General features: G+C 31.3%; 2 protein-coding genes across 2 annotated transcripts; one reads left to right on the forward strand and one right to left on the reverse strand.

Annotated features, from left to right (window-relative positions):
• Positions 1-987: 987 nt before the first annotated feature.
• On the reverse strand, positions 988-3,706 carry LOC119989986 (transcription factor MYB58). Its single transcript, XM_038835775.1, has 3 exons — positions 3,568-3,706; positions 2,110-2,239; positions 988-1,996 (listed from the first exon to the last, which is right to left on the reverse strand). The coding sequence occupies exons 1-3, from the start codon at positions 3,704-3,706 to the stop codon at positions 1,183-1,185; spliced, it is 1,083 nt and encodes a 360-aa protein (XP_038691703.1). The 3' UTR covers positions 988-1,182.
• A 7,011-nt stretch (positions 3,707-10,717) lies between these two features.
• LOC119989645 lies at positions 10,718-12,429 on the forward strand. Its single transcript, XM_038835296.1, has 2 exons — positions 10,718-11,030; positions 11,623-12,429. The coding sequence occupies exons 1-2, from the start codon at positions 10,827-10,829 to the stop codon at positions 12,193-12,195; spliced, it is 777 nt and encodes a 258-aa protein (XP_038691224.1). The 5' UTR covers positions 10,718-10,826; the 3' UTR covers positions 12,196-12,429.
• Positions 12,430-17,463: the final 5,034 nt, after the last annotated feature.

A 17,463-nucleotide genomic window follows, 5' to 3' on the forward strand; every position in this document is an offset into this window, starting at 1 on the left:
TCATCTATTTTAATTTATTTTCAGTATTTTTTATATTCTTTTTTTTTTTATTTTCTATATATTAAATCTTTGAATCGATTCGTTTCTGCAGGCCCCGACAATATCAGGATATTAATGAAATAGGTTCTTTCTTGTTTCCCAAATTATGTTTTAATCTAATGAATAAAAAAATTATGAATGTGTACTCTTAGATTTATTTTTTTCAATTTTTAGTTATTTAAAAAGAGAGGCCACTAAATATCTATTTTTTTCTCATTCTTTTTTTGTTTGGTAGATGGTGAGGGTGGGGAAAAAAACCATTACTTCCATGTTGCCAATCTGTCTACCGGTGCAAGGAAAAAAGAGGTTGGTACTTAATTTGGGTATATTTAAGGTATAAATGTTTGGAGGATAGGAGAATTCCTCTATTTTTGGGAGAAAAGGAGAATATCTCGTTTGGGAAAAAATACAATTTTCCTTGAAATTTTAGATTTTAAGGATTCTACCAACCAAACATAGAAATCGTTGGTAAAAAAAGAAAATTTTTATTCCTAAAAAATTGGATTCAGCAAACTAAACAATGTGTATATGTATAGGTCTCATCGAATTGCTTAATTTTTGCTCACCCGATCGGTAATCTTGTTAAGAGTTATATTGGCCATCGAAATTATGGATTACTAGGTTCTGGTGATAGGTTACCACTTACCGGTTACCCAATCGAAATATGCTTAAGCATTAATGCTATATTGAGTTCTTTATTTTTCAAATATAAAACTATGTAATTATATTATTAATTTTTTAGGGTAAAGGGAATCATGCACTTTGTGCAAGTGTTGATGAGGAGCAGAACAATTACCAGCAATTGATTTATTAATGTGTATATGTGCATGTATAAACAAAATTAAATTCTACAAAAACAGGAAAATTTTGGAAAATAAATTAACATTCCATCATCCATGAAAAAAAAAATATTTCCAATAAAGTTTTATTACCACATTATATTCTTCCAAAAAAAAGTTCATAACTACTAAACCACAACAAAAACTAGAAAATTTTGGAAAAATTAAATTAACCTTTCATCATCCATGAAAAAACAAAATTACTTCCAGTGAAGCTTTATATATTATTAGATTACATTCTAACAAAAAAAGTTGTCGAATGTTGAGTCGATCGATCGATCTCTCTCTTTACCTACATGATTGATTAAATTTTGTTATTTGTTGTTGTTGATGATGAAGGCCAAATATGATGACAACCAAAGTCTTGATCCAAATCAGGATTCAAAAGCAACTCATCACCCACCTTTGGAGTAGTTTCCTTGTCAAGATCATCATCATCATCAAGTCCCAATTGATTCTCCAAGTAAGCCATCCACTTCTTGATTTCAATCTTTTCATCAATTTGGTGTTGAAGCTCACTTGGTTCCATGTCTTCAATTATCTTCCAAATATCCCTATTTGGGTCTAATGGGTTCTCCAATACATTTTCTAATTGGGTAGTAGTAGTAGGTGGTGGTGGTGTTGTTGTGTTGAGTGGTTGGTTCACTTCCCCTAAAAGGTTGGACACTTCATCCCCAAGGTTTCCCAATAAGTTGAAATCCAATGTATCCATTGCTTCATCAAATCCAGGATTTGGCAAATCAAGAAGTTCTTGATGAGTGAGAATTGAATTGTTGGAAGACAAAGTTCGACTTAACATTGGCATCTCTCTCATGAGCATGTTCGAGCTAACAAATTGGTTGAAAAATTGGGGATTTTCCTGGTCTTGGCGAGCTTTATTGGTTTGTTGATTCACTCCATTCTCATTTCTTGTCTCGATTTCGGTTCTCTTCCCACCGGTCGAGTACTCGATCGTGGTGGTTGAAGACGAAGAGGACACGGTGGAGGAGAGCTGGTTTGGTCCATTTGTGATGGAATTAGTGTCATTCTTGGACAATCTTTTCTTCAAATGAGTATTCCAGACATTCTTAATCTCATTGTCAGTTCTTCCAGGTAAATGAGATGCAATTGCTGACCATCTGAAAAGAAGAAGAAAAATTATAAATAAAAAAAAATGCGTGAAAAATTAGGTTACTATGCAACCACACCCTTTGATCAAGTCAACTTAAAGAGTTTTTATTAGATGTTTTACTTGTTCCCCATGGTTTCATGCAGCCTCATGATTGTATCCTCCTCTTCCTTTGAGAAGTTTCCTCGCTTGACATCTGGCCTCAGATAGTTAATCCATCTCAAACGACAACTTTTTCCACATCGTTGGAGACCTACAAAATAAAATATATATAAAAAATTAATGAAATTTAATTTATTATTTTTTAAGATTTGTAATATATTATATTCAGTATCATCGATTCAAATCATGAAAACAGACTCAAAATGATCATCAATACCTAATTGAATTGCCTTGCTTTAGGTAGAGAGAAATCTTAAGTTGTTATGGTACAACCTACCTTGTATACCAAAAACAATAGAACTAATTTGGTTAATTTGTGTTTTGATGTGACAATGCATTAATCCTAAGTTTGAAATATAGAGGTGAGGAGTAAATATTTTCTCCATTTTTATACAATATATATAGATAGATAGATATATACACACTCACAATTTTAACTTTCAGAAAGGAAAAAAAAAAACATGAAGAAAATCATAAAATAAGTCTCTTTTGAAAGTTTTGAAGTTGTAAGACGTGGCTAGTACATCAATAAAAATTCAATTTCAGAAATGGAAAAATAAATTATATAAAAATTTCCTAATTACTACCGAAAGGAAAAAAAATTCCTCGTATGAAAAATCAAGAGTTCTCTGAAAATAAACTATACAGTATAAACAGTACCAAGGTTGACATTCCGGGAAAAGAAAAATATGTGAAAATTAAAATAATAATTTCTCTGTCTTCTTATTTCAAAGTTGGTTGTAATAAATTTTTCAAACTTTTCTCTCTACCACTGAACTTTGATAACAATTCAATTCAATGGTCAACACTCAATAGAAGAGTAAAAACCTACTTTTTTCATAAATAAAATTCAATAATTAATCATATAAATGATTCAATCATCACTAAACACCATTGATTGGGAACAAGCACTAACAAGGTAATGTATATATATCATCCAAACAGAATACTATTAGAATCGAACCGCGTAATGTATACATATCATCCAAACATAATACTATCAGAACCGATCTTAAAAAAACAACATTATCAGAATCGAATCGTGCATTAATTGACTAGTAAAAAAATAAAATTATCAGAATCAAACCATGCATCGATCTAAAAAAAACAACGTTATGATAATCGAATCGTGCATTAATTGACCAGTAAAAAAATAAAATTATCAGAATCAAACCATGCATCGATCTAAAAAAAAACAACGTTATGATAATTGAATCGTGCATTAATTGACCAGTAAAAAAATAAAATTATCAGAATCAAACCATGCATCGGTCTGGGAAAAAAACGACGCTATCATAATTGAATCGTACATTAATTGAACAGTAAAAACATAGAGTTATCAGAACTGAGCCGTGCATGGACATGGCAAGACAAATAAACCAATTTCAATCTAGAGAGATAAATAAAGAGAATCAATACCAGCTTTCTTTGGGAGTGTCCTCCAATTTGAGTGCCCATTGCTCTGAAGATAAGCAATAAGCCTAAGGTCTTCTCCAGGACTCCATGGACCTCTCTTGACTTCTGATTTAACACAACAAGGCTTCCTTCCTTTTCCCATCTCTCTCTAGACACAATCACTAGTTCCCTCTCTCTATATGTATATATAGGAGGGAGAGAGAGAGAATGACAGTGTGTGTGTGTGTTTTTTTTTTTTTTTAGTGAGTGAGTGAGAGAGATAGGTATGCACAAGTTGGGTATATATATATATACATATATACATATACATGTGTGTATATATGTATATATGCATGTGTGTGCAACATTAATCATGCCTTGAAATAGCAGCAATAAATAGAATAATATCCAGCAAGATTTCTATAATATCTATAAAAAAAAAATCTTTTAATTTATTTTAATTCACTCTTGAGTAACATTTTTTTTCTTGCGCACAATTTTTGTCCTTTTCCAGGTGTCAATTCACTTTTTTGGCCTTTTTTAACCCTCACTAAATTTGGATAGTTTTTAACTTCTGGAATTTATTTCTTTATTTTATTTGGTTTTGAAAATAAAGTTATAGTATATTACCATATATACTTCGGATACAACTGTAAATATATGTAAACATGTGCACCACATGCACCACGTGCACATTCCACTACAATATATTTTTATTATATAATCTTCTTCTACGAGATCCTAAAATGATATCTTAAAAGATATGAACCCAACGATATTTTTTTTTCTGAAATAAAAATCAAATTTAATATGAAAATGCATGATGATTCTGGATCGTTTGGATATAAAACAAAAGACATTTCATAAACCTCTCAGATTGCATTTGATTTTTATTTCGAACAAAAAAATATCATTTTGGTTCATAAAATCAATCAAAGTACAAATATTTTTTTCCAAATTTAAAAAAAATGTTTCAAACCCTAAAAATGAATTCTAGAAATAATAACCTCATTTTAGAAATTTATAAGAGAATTCCTCATATCATCATATTCCATATAATGTATATCTATCTAAAATGGGGATTTCATTTTCCTTCCACGTATATAAAATAAGTTCCTAGAATATTTGAATCATCCCGCGCTGTCCAAATAACTTGGTAATTATAGACAACTATTTATTTATTTAGATAACTTGGTAATTATAGAAAAATATTTGTACCTATCTTGCTCTCTCCAAACATCTTGGTAATTATAGAAAACTATTTATTTAATTTCTTTTTCCGTACCTATTGTACTAACAAATTACTACCATTTTAGAAAAATTTTGAGCTGATCATCATCTCATTATATTATATATAGCAGTATTTCTTTGGCTATCTATCAATTATGGAAATATTAATCCTGTTTAAGAAAGAATGATAAAATTCAATAATATTTTGGATTATTTACCAATTATGAAAGACTGAACAAAGGAATATTAATTACGGAATACAAAAACTAATTTCCAAAAATATCCTTACCAATATTATTGAATAATCTAGAAACACCAAGTCAATTGTTCTATGTTTAGATTTCAATTAATTTTGAGTACACAATTATAATTTTCAACCTGATATAATAAACTATGTATATGTAATATTCAAGGTCAAGTACTACACTTATTTTACCATGATAATTTTGAAATTAACTTTATATATATTCAACGTTCAAGGGCAATTATTACCTCTATCTTTAGTGCATCATGACAATTTTCAATATGACATGAAATGATACGTTTTTTCAAATAACCACATAACTTAATGGCCTAATAATAAATCTTTTTAGGGTCAAATTGTATCAACTCAGAAAGTTTTGAATTTGATTCCCACGATAAGTAATACTATTGTGACCAAGCGCTGAATTTTGGTCCAACTTACCTTGTCATCATGTGAGAATTTTCTAAGAGCAAGGCCATGCGCGGAACCACCCATGCCCAAGGGTAGGGGTGGAAGTTCGGTTTGGAACCGAAAACCACCAAACCGAATATTTTTGGGTTGTTATTTTTGTAAACCGGACTAAACCGTTTAACCTGTACAACCCGTTTTCAACCGGACCGAAAAATTCGGTTTGGGTTTTGATTTTTCGGTTTAAACTGACCAAGTGTGTGTAATTCTGAAATATATTACTTATATATATATGTAATTATATTACTTATATATATATATATATATATATAAGTATAATTAAACCTAAAATATATATATTACTTATAATTATATATATATACATTACTTATATAAAATTATAAAAGTATAATTAAACCTAAAATACTATTCGGTTTTCGGTTTGAGACCGAATTAGAATTTTTGAGACCGGACAGAAAACCGAATGACCTGAATTTTCTAACCCGAAAGCTGACCGTAAATCGAGAAACCAAACCAAATTATTATTTTCGGTTTGATTAACGGTTTGGTTTGATTTTTTACACCCCTACCTAAGGGGGGCCGGCCCCCCTTAAAAAAATTTTATTAGTAAATTTTTTTTAGTAGTAATATATATATATATAGATAACCAATAAAATGTTACATGATATAGGCCTAGGATAATACATTAATAAAATGAAGACCCAATTGAATAAGTAAGCCTAAAAGATGATCCAACTAATGATAATGATATATGTCTACATTAGCCCAATAAAAGATTAATCATAAAGAGAGTCATTTGATAAGGTAGAAAAAATTTAAAAAATTAGCGATGCATTTATAGGGTTCCATGAGATTGTGGTCTTGCAGAGAAAATGATAGTTGTGACAAGGTATAACTTGATGTATCCGGTGTATAGACTAATAACATTAGCATTGACTTTTATCTTAATGTTGACAAGTGATATATATATATATATAATCAAAAAAAAAAAATTAGGGGACAACGAACCCCGCGCCAACTTTCGCATCCCCTAATATCCAATGTTGTTTCCGCCCCTGAGCAATTTCGAATAATATACCGAGTCGGCTTATAAACGCATGATAAAAGAGAGCATCGAAGGGGTTGCAAAATTGTTTTAATTTATGTTTAATTAAGGTCAATGATGGAAGGCCAAAAAAAAAAACTACCTTAGCTATATGTATGTATGTATGTATATGTCAAACAACATAACTCCTTTAGATGATTATTCTTACCAAATATTTATAGATATATGATGGAAGCAATAATGTTGTGAGATTCATGGCGGGCATGCCCAAAAATCCATGGAAATGTGACATATTAATCATTAAGTCTTTAAATTTAGGTCGCCCGCCCTTCTTAGTGCCTATTGACTATAATAACATAATACTAATAGCATTGACAACTTTGATTAATTAATTGATTTGAACTAAATATACTTAACTTAGTACTTTTAAGCCAAACTCCATGCCCCATGCAATTAATGATCTTCACAAAGTCTATGCAAAGTCTAACAAGACAAATTATTAGCACCAATTTAATTCAATTTCAAGTCTTTTGTTAGGGAATAACACTTTTTTAAATGTGGAACCCACCTAACTATCCACCGAACAACGATTGATAAATTTCGGGCCACATGAAAGATCTCGCAACCCCATAGACTACCTAGGCTAGGCCTAATGCAAGAAGATAACGCAGTGTAGCATTCATACACGCTAGACTAATCAAGTCTATCTCACATATTTAATAATGAAAACACCTATGACACTTAAACTCATGATATCTCACTTGTACTAATAGTTATCGCAATCAAATTTATCATCTCTACTAATGTCCCGTTGTTTAGGGAATCTAACACATCAAAGGCTTTAATTAACCATGTTGGATACCTAATCTTGTTTGACAAAATGTTTTTCTTTTTTCTAATTGGTTTAGTAGGATCACTAACCAACAAAGACTTTTTATGACTACCAAACTATGCTAGTCCATGACAAGTGTGTATAGTGAAAGAGACATAAAAAACAAGAATAAGATAGAGAAAGAAAACTATATACACATACATATACATATATATATATATATATGTTATAACATATGCATGACGAACCATTGACGTGTAACATAAATTCCGTGGCCACGTGGCATATCCTAAATTTGTATTTGGAGGTTACAGAATGTTTGACAATTAGGACATATCTTTGATTCTTGATGGTTATGTCTTGGACTGCATGGATTTTTTCAGTAGTACTAAAGAGTTCAAGCTTTTGACTAGAGAAGCTTAGCTCACCAATAATAAGACTTTTCACAATCTAGGTGATGGGATTTTTTTTTCCTTCTCATTTTTTTTTTTTGTGAACATTGTAGGTCATGAGAATAAAACTATATTCCATGCATTCTTTTAATTAGTCGTTAGTTTCGGTTCAAGATGAAGACAAATCCGTTTGTAACATGTTAGTCAATGTGTGGACGTCGCCTGAAGATCCTGTAACAAGATAAAATCATAATTAAAAAATGATTCAAAGTGTAAAGACGAATCTACAATGTAGATTGCGATTGCCGAATGAGGATCTCGGGCTTGAGACCGAGAGATTTAGATTCTAGTCGAGTTGAGTCTCACTGACCGAGGGAGAAAGAAGAAGGGGATCGTAAGGACAGCGTGAGCAAAGAGGACAATAATTTTCAAAACAGGGTTAGAGATGATAAATGGTTTAGTGTTGGTTTCATAAAATTTACCCTCGGGTATTGGGCTAGGCTATGTTCTTCCACAGATTTCTTTGCAGGGGCCTGGCCCATGGGCCTAACACAACTACAAGCCCTCACTTTTACTAGGCTAGACAGGGCGATCAGTTTGAGGTCTATTTTTCAAAAAATTATAAAAATTTCCTAATTTTTTTTCATCATTTTTAAAGAATTGTCTAACTCTATAAAAGTGTACAACCAAATTTGAAAGTTAAAAAAAATGAAAAGGCGTACATGCAAATACTGTTTTTTTTTTTGCATTATTCAAAAAAAAAAAAGAGACTTTTGTGTAATACTAATAAAATGACAATTCTTAACTTCTTAAAACATTTTAAAAAAATATTATACGAACTAAGTTTTGAATTTCCATCTATGTTAAATAAACAAGCACAATCCCATCCCATCCCATCCCATCCCAATTATTTCTAACACAACCTATCTTCATGGATTAGCCAATAGGCTCAATAGAAGCCCAAATTATTATATGGGCCAGATTACAAATATGCGGTGGAGGCCTAGAAGACAAATTTTGGTGAATTATCCTAAATCATATACTCAAACCCCCAAGGGTAAGGCGATCCAAATATTTAGGGTTTATGAGGTGGTATAGGTATATGATAACCCGATTAAAAAAATGCTTGCGAGTTTTTGTTATGCCCTAAACAAATCTTTTTTTCTCTTTAAATAATAATAATTTATTTAAGTGACTAATATATTACACATCTTTTTATAACGAGAAATATGTAAAAAAGTATTTAGATTGTCTCACTCTTCTCAACCATCATGATAAGTCGCACGATGTTAATGTATAGGCTTGAACCTAAAAATCATTCAATGGAAGGAATTCTCCAACCAATTTCCCCATCCTATTATATTTTTAAACTTGTGAAGAGCAAACATATCAACGACTAAAGCAATAATTACACAAGAACAATAATAAATTCAAAATAATTTTTTCAACAAATTTTACTTAAAATACAAACACAAAATTAGTCAATATTGGAAGGTTGGCTTTATTGCTTGATAAAAGTCTACATACGCGTATTACGTATCATTTAGAGAAGAATAATTTATTGAATTTTAATTTGTGGGAAAAATTATTAAAAAACATACAAAATTAAATAATGGAAAATAAAAAATTATATATATATGTGTATATGTATAGAGAGAGGAGGAGGGAGGGAGATATCTGTCATCCATCCACTTTGTCTATTAGTCTTAGGAGTTTTAAATGCCATTAAATGTTGCATCCAAGACCTTATGAATGGAAGGTACACAAATGGAACCCCCAAGAAATTGATATTGTACCTTTTTTTATTAATTTCATTGGCCTAATAAATTAACTGCAAGAACCCTTTAATTTGGACGTACAAATAAAAATAAATATCACTACCAAAAAAATGTGGCATTAAATATGAAAAATTAAATGTCTTCTCATGAACAACAAGGAAGACATTAAATTTGAGTATTAATTATTCACCTAAATAAAATAAAAAAAATTAATTGTATTTTTTATGATTATTTTATATAGATATGCATTTGAATAATAGTATAATGACTTCATCAACTTTGAAACTTGGAAGAGGTATATATCACCATATTTATTGTTGTAATCAAGACTATATATGTGTGTGTGTGGTGTATATTAAATGCTTTGCTTCTTCATTTGCCCAAAAATAGATAATAATATGCAGACAGAAATTAAATGTATTCATAGAATATGTGCATGGATGGTTCCAACTAATTAATTAATACTAAAGCTTTTTAAATAAAATATTAATCTTTCCATGCAATATTAATTTCTCTTTTAATTATATTATTCAATACAAAATTAATTGTAGAGATAGAATTTTTTTCTCTTTTTATTGTGCCTCTACAATACCTTGAAAACAGGTTCTTGGAGAGCCATCAACATCACTTGAATCACATGACCCCTTAATCATCAAGAAGTTGGTTGTTGTCAGTAATTAATTCCAATTAATTAGAATGGTTGAGTACTCACCCCACACACATACAAATAATTGCTTCAATTACTTATACTATCAAAAATTCATTAAAAGTCAAATTATATAGTTTCTAAATTCCAACAAAAACCCACTTTGGTTTAAAAAGACCCATAAAAACCACAAAATAAAATTAAAAATAAGTAAAATAATAAAATTATTATTATTATGTGCAAAATTTTCATATTATCCCCAATTAATGAGAGCCAGAATAAATAAATGATAAATATATAAATAAGAAAAAAAATAAAAGTCCACTAGTATTTCCAAGCATTAAATGCACCAATTACTTGCAATGTCTCCCCATTGAATTCTCCTCCCTCAGACTTCCCACGTATACATCATAAATAAATCCAAAAAACAATTAATGAAGCATTTAATCTATCCCATCAAAATCAAACAAAAAAATAATTTAAATCTCTCTTATTTATTAAAAACCAAATAATAATAATAATAATCATAAATTCACACATTTATTCATAACGTCCCATATAGACATTTCTTATTACTCTTATATGTCCACTTACCGTCTCTTCTTAATTCTCTCTCTCAAATTTATCTCTCTCTAGAAATTTAGCAGAAGGAGAAAGAAGAGAAGGCTTATCTTTGTGTGTGGTGGTATGGCTGAGGATATTGGTTCTCTTGTACGGGTGATGAATGGGTACAAGGATGATCGGTCGGTGAGGAATGAAGGACGGGATGGGAGATCAACGGCTCTGATTACTCGAGACTTGCTTGGTTGTGGGTTATTGAAGAACGAGTCCCAAGAGTTGGACTTGGATTTGCAAGTGCCTAATGGATGGGAAAAGCGTCTAGACCTGAAGGTATTTCACTATCTTGTGGGTTTTTTCTTATCTGGGTCATATTTGTTTCCTGAGAAAACAGAGTAGAAAGTGATAGAAAATTGTGTACGCTATGATTTTGTCTTCTTTGCTTTATTTCAAGTTTAAATTCTTTTGTTCGTTATTGCATCAATTGGGTAGTAAAGATTTCTATAATTCTTCTGAATTTTGGGTTTAATTTTGATTTTCTCTGTTTTGAACCCTGTTTGGTTTCTGAGAAATTGAAGGGAATAGTAATTTACTCAGGTAAATCTTTGTATTCATGGAAACCTAGAAGATGCAGTAGAAATGGAAAGGGTTTTTTTTTCATTTAATTTATCAAATTAATTGAGCTTATAATGATTCATAATTGAATTTATTTATTGAAAGGACAAACTGAGAGAGATGCTATATATATCTATATATATATGTATGTATTTATATAATTAATTGAATGACCATTTGAATTTTCCATAATTTCGGTGTTGTTATTCAATGCTCTTTGTTGTGAATTCTGATCAGTTTTTCATTAATTATTAATAGAAATAATGCCTTTGATTTTCTATTTAAATTTGTGTGTTTGTTCTGGTTTCAGTCAGGGAAAATGTTCTTACAAAGATGCAACTCAGCAAAATCAACTTCATCATCATCATCATCTGATTACAAGAAGCACCACCACCACCACCACCATACCAATCAAACAGTTTCAAAGCTTCAAGATTTAAACTTCCCACCATCACCATCAAAACTCCCATTAAACCTATTTGATGACGGTTCCTTGGAGCTAAAATTACTGTCATCATCACCAACAAAATCATCATCATCATCAAGAAACAGTTTCTACCAGAGTGTATGCACTCTCGATAAGGTAAAATCCGCGCTCGAAAGGGCGGAGAAAGTAGAGCCTAATAAGAAGCGATCGTCGCTGTTTAAATCATCGGCATCGCCTTCTTATTCATCGTCGTCGTCTTCGATCAGAGAAACCCTAGAAGAAGATGTTCATGATGAGAAATTGGTATCATCATCATCACCAATTGCAGCAGGGTGTCATGGTTGCTTGTCTTATGTTTTGATCATGAAAAGTAACCCTAAGTGCCCTAGATGCAACTCTGTCGTTCCAATGCCATCATTGAAGAAGCCGAAGATTGATCTTAATATTTCAATTTGATTCGAGAAGATTGTTTAGGATTTGTTATTTGGGTTTTTTTTTTTGTAAATGATAGGTGGATGATTTTAGGGCTTTAAGATATTATTGTTAGGCAAATAATAGTATGTAATTAGAAAATGCATATGTTTTGATTATATGAGCATTGTTTTTTTTTATGACGAGGAATCATGAGCCTTTGGCTCATATAAATCCCGAATACTTGGATTGAAAGTTTACTTCTTCATGTTGTTTTTTCGTTTTTTTTTATAATTGAAGAATCACATAGCCTAACATGTGTTTTAACTGAGTGTGCATAAATCTCCTTCGCTAGACTGTAAGACTGGACCGAAGTCCATACAGATAGGGGCCACAAAGTAAGACAAGCCAACGGAATTAGTATTAATTCACAAGTAGGTTGATTCAAACTCCCGACGTCGGGTGTCATAAGCCCCATGTCTGAAGTCCTTGATTAGTATATTCTATTCATGATATTAGGTTTTGTTTTTAGGTTTCTGATTGAATAGACTGTGCATAAATCTATTTAGGGATGTAGTAGTAGTGGTAGTAGTACTTCATTGATCACTAGGTTTCACAAGTTCAAGCCACACAAACAGGGTGTATTCAATCAGTCAATCAGCTTTGTGCTGTTGCCCTAAAAAGGGCTGTGTTTCGTACGTAACGAGCAGTACATACTTTTTACCATCAACATGCATTGAAGTTGATGCCAAATCATTCACAACTCACAAAATTCAAACGAAGTAGAATTTTCAGAGGTTTTTAACTTTTAAGGTTGCGGTTGGTTTGATTGTTCAATAATTGAGAGGAAAATTTGGGAGGATAGAATTCGGGAAAATTGAGAAGGAAATGGTACAAGAAATATAAAATGTCTACTTAGTACTGTAGAAGTGTTTAAGGTAGGTATTATGTCACTTAGAAAATGTCTGTCATGTTGAAATGACCCTCCACTCTCCTACTGATCGGCTAGCGAATACTCGCGCCAAACATAACCTAATCTAAAAAGGGATGTAAGAAGAATCGAGAGAATATGTATGGAGAGAGTAGGAAGCAAAGATAAAAGATCTAAAAAAACATAACTTGAAGTAATAAGAAATTATATTGATTCAATATGAGTTGATATAAGTATGGCATCGTATAGCAATAGAATTGAATCGCGAAAATGAATACTCAAAGTGAATTTTCGTTGATTTTCTCAGACTCATGTAGTCGACCCAAACTGTTAAAACAAAGTGATGTAGAACAGGTTGTAGATGTGTTCTATAAGGCTTAGGATCGAAAAAAGGGGTATTTGACCCATGCTCATTGAAATGACCATAACTTGGGCCTCGGATGTCCGTTTTGGGTCCATAATATAGCAAATCGAAGCTTGTTTCGGGCCCGACAACGTGGGAGCTAAAGGCAAACACGTTAGGCATCATTTTCGGCCTCAAAATAAGACATTGTGATGGGTTTTGACCACTTTTACGTAGTTTAGCAATTTCGGTGTGTTTTTAGGATTTCCCCTAGTTTGTTACGTACTTTCCTTATTAATTATGTCACAATAAGGGTTTAAGAATTATTATATAAGATATCGTAACCTATTTGGAGAGACATCTTGAAAATAAAATAAACACACCGTTTTCAGAGTATTTTATGGGTTTACTTGTTACTCAGAGTATTGATGAAAATCATACCTATATCAGTTTCCACTCTGTGTTACAAAGGATTGGATGATGATGATGATATAGTATTCATGTATCCTATTTAAATAGAATTTGACCCAATTGAAAAGAAGAGTAATTAATAATAGAGAGCTAGGAACCTCAATAGAAGTTGTACTAAATTAAAAGACCATATATATAAATGGAAACCTGCCATCAGACACAAGATTGTGACATACATCCGTGCACTTTTAGTGCCAACAATTTAAGCCTATCTAACAATTGTACCATATTTATTTTAAGTTCATCTTCCACAGACTGAGTCTCCATAAATGTATGAAAACTAAATTCATCTACACACTTTTGTGAATTGATGAGCTTTATGAACCCTAATTATGTTCATTCACTAGACACCCTCCAATATTCATTAATGAGTTTATATATATGCATACCTAACGGACAATTATTTATTGATGAGAGGATTTAATTTCTTTTTCTTATTTATACTCTTCATGGTTTAATTCATTAATGTTTTTCAGGTACCAATTAATATGAGATGCATCATGCATGTCCATCTTTCTCAATCCATTTACGTAATTTCTTTAAATAGTAGTCTCAAGTTGGTTTATCAATTTATTACGTACAAATAAAAAAAAAATTATTTTCTTTCATTTTAATGATTTTTATCCACTAGTTACATAATTACTTCATTTTGCTAACTATATGTTTTCATTTATTCTCTATAAGTATTTTTTTTAAAACAAGGATAATCAAGATCTTGTCCCGCCTATTCTCTTGAGAAATATCTCTATGTCTCACACAAGTGTAAAGGGGTGTTAAGATAAAAAATCTCGCATCAGAAATTTGAGGGAAAACAAAGTGTTTTATAAGTTAATATCCAACATCTCTCAATTGTAGATGACTCTTTTAAGAACAAAATTACAAGGCCTTGAGACCCTGTTCACCTCTACAATTTGTTTGGGTTGTGCTTTCTTACAGTCTCATGTCGTTTCATCATTCCTTCATTTTACTATCATTAACATATTTTCATTAGTCTTAACAGTGACTAAGTTAGTTTAGGTGGCAAGTGGCAAATCAACGCTTAGTCATAAGCTTTTGAAAATATATAATGGACTAGAATATCTGCTTAGTCTTGATTCCTCAGCAACTCTTTTTTGGTGGCCGAAAATGACACTATACCAATTTATTCTTCGGATATCCGATATAGATCTGAACTCGAATGCCTTTGCAACTCAGTTACCCTTGTCACGATAATATCCCGTGATTCATGTCCTTCTAACAGTTCAAGTTGATATCTTTTGCATGTTTTTTTTACATATTTTTCAGTCCATCAAATTTTAATCTTAAAAAAAAAAAAAACACTATTACGTTGATAAAATATAAAGACAAAAACTTTATTGCGTCATCATGACATGCATGGGACGTGAACATTTGATTAGTTAATTGGGAGGCCCACCCTCATTCATGTGATCGGAATTAAATACATATGGTTACAAACGACTAACAACGTGTCAAAACAAAAAAAATTAATTGAGACAATGAAATCTCTTGACTTGTCAAGGTTACACTTACATCTAGTCTCTTCACAACTTAAATAAGATTCAATTCCCTATAATTTAACCTTGTTTCAATATATATATATATATATGTGACTAAATTTGATTAAATTTTCATATTGTAAAATTCCAATAAAATAAGGTAAAGATCATCTATTCATTCTTAAAGAAAAAAAAACACTTATTATGGTTTTAAGTTTAATTGTCATGGATCTCTGTAACTTACCAATATATTTAGAGAGAATGATACTACCCACCCCAAGCCAAAGACCCATAATTTCTCTTCATTAAAATTTCAATTTGTAGTTTGGATTATGAAAGCACGTCGCATCCAAAATATGGTTTTAGCCAATTAAATGGATGAAAAGATCACTTACCTAATAAATATTGTTATTTGTACTATGGAGCTATATATGTTCTGGTGTAATTAAAGTCCAATTTATTGATATACCTAACATACATTAAATGCCAATTAAATATTTACTATGTTGTCTTTGAAGTTTGCTTACCTAACTTGAAGATCATACATGGGAATGTGAAAGCAACTTTTTTTTTAATGCTTTAAAAATCTCACTTTTTTTTTTTCTTTTATAAGTGAAAGAGTGATAAAAATTTTATTTAACTTGAGTAAGTTAAATTAAAGTAAACAAGTCATATAGATATGGGATATATGGATATGAGGGCTCCACAAATTGTTTAAAATTATAGAACCTAAAACTTGAATCTAATGATTTACGAGGTGTGTCGCATCACATGACTACATTTTTTGTTTTTACATTTTTAAATTTATCTGATTTTTTTCTTCACCATTAAATTTAAATTATACACTCTAATGAATTACTGAGCCCAAATACGTGATATATGTCATATTTTGTATAAAGAATATTTTCCACATTTTTTAGAAAGATCATATAACTTATTTTAACCGTCACTATCAATCAAGTGGTCCTTTTTCAAGCCTTGGATTTAATAGATCTCATTTATGATTTATGTTTTAAGTTGGAACATTTTTAGTGGAGAGTTCGCGTAACAACATTTGTTAGGGATTTCAGTAATAACCATCGAAAAGCATTACAGTAGTTTGTGACATGTATTCATTGGGTATGATGACATCATAACAAAAGACCAATTGAAAACCACACTCAATGAATGCATGCCATACGTTACTGGGATGCTTTTGAAATGATTATTATTGAGATGTTTATCATTTTTGCTTGAGCAATACTTGGAAGGATTGGGGTAGAAATATTGCCGCCTGAATGCTCGACCAGGACTTCACCGAAGAGGTTTGCACTGTGCATAGGTTCTTTGCGTCTCTTTGAACTGTTTTGGGTCCTCGTCTTCTTCATCTTTGTTTTCAAAATCCGCGGACATTGTCAAAGAGGGAATCATAGGAGGCTTGAGATGAACAACCCTATTGGGTTTTGGTTTGCAGAGTGAGGGATCAGAAGCAGATTGGCTCGAGTCCTGTGATTTGGGTATAGGGAGAGAAGAAAAAATAGAGGAGGGTCAGAGGGTGGAGAGAGGAAGCCCTGGAATTGGAATCTGAAGAAGGTTGCTCGGCTTCATCTAAAGAGGCGTAGTTGGAATGACTCCATACTCCATAGTCCATTGATTGCAGACAAGGACGGCCTCGAAAAACTCAAAAGAATAGATAAAAAAAAAGGATATTCACTTAGATCTGACGGCTAAGGATTTGCACCGGTTGGGTCGAGTGTTTTTAACACTGGATCTACCCCCAATCCCACGTGGAAAATCCCAATAGAGTTTTTTGGATTAATGATTGAAAAAGTAAAAAAAAAAGGTTTCTAGTGTAAATAACATAAAACAAAGTAGATTGAGAGTTAATTAACATATTTTTCATTTATGAAATTATAGTTCCCCTATCTGAATTTTCATCGAATTATTATTACTTTTTAATTATTCTATTGATTAAATCGATTGACTAAACCTATTGAGCTCCCATGAATTACCAAACTGATGGGCTACATGTCATTTTTGTAACATAAAACAAAGTAGATTGAGAGTTAATTAACATATTTTTCATTCATGAA

Source organism: Tripterygium wilfordii, chromosome 21 (genome assembly GCF_013401445.1).
Source record: "Tripterygium wilfordii isolate XIE 37 chromosome 21, ASM1340144v1, whole genome shotgun sequence".
Classification (NCBI taxonomy): Eukaryota; Viridiplantae; Streptophyta; class Magnoliopsida; order Celastrales; family Celastraceae; genus Tripterygium; species Tripterygium wilfordii.

Bases quoted from the DNA above. Each gene is read 5' to 3' on its own strand.
- LOC119989986 (XM_038835775.1), bottom strand. From the start codon at position 3,706: ATGGGAAAAGGAAGGAAGCCTTGTTGTGTTAAATCAGAAGTCAAGAGA. The intron at 2,240-3,567 runs GTATTGATTCTC...TTTATTTTGTAG, and splicing joins GACACTCCCAAAGAAAGCTG to GTCTCCAACGATGTGGAAAA. The intron at 1,997-2,109 runs GTAAAACATCTA...TCTTCTTTTCAG, and splicing joins CATGAAACCATGGGGAACAA to ATGGTCAGCAATTGCATCTC.
- LOC119989645 (XM_038835296.1), top strand. From the start codon at position 10,827: ATGGCTGAGGATATTGGTTCTCTTGTACGGGTGATGAATGGGTACAAG. The intron at 11,031-11,622 runs GTATTTCACTAT...TTCTGGTTTCAG, and splicing joins AAAAGCGTCTAGACCTGAAG to TCAGGGAAAATGTTCTTACA.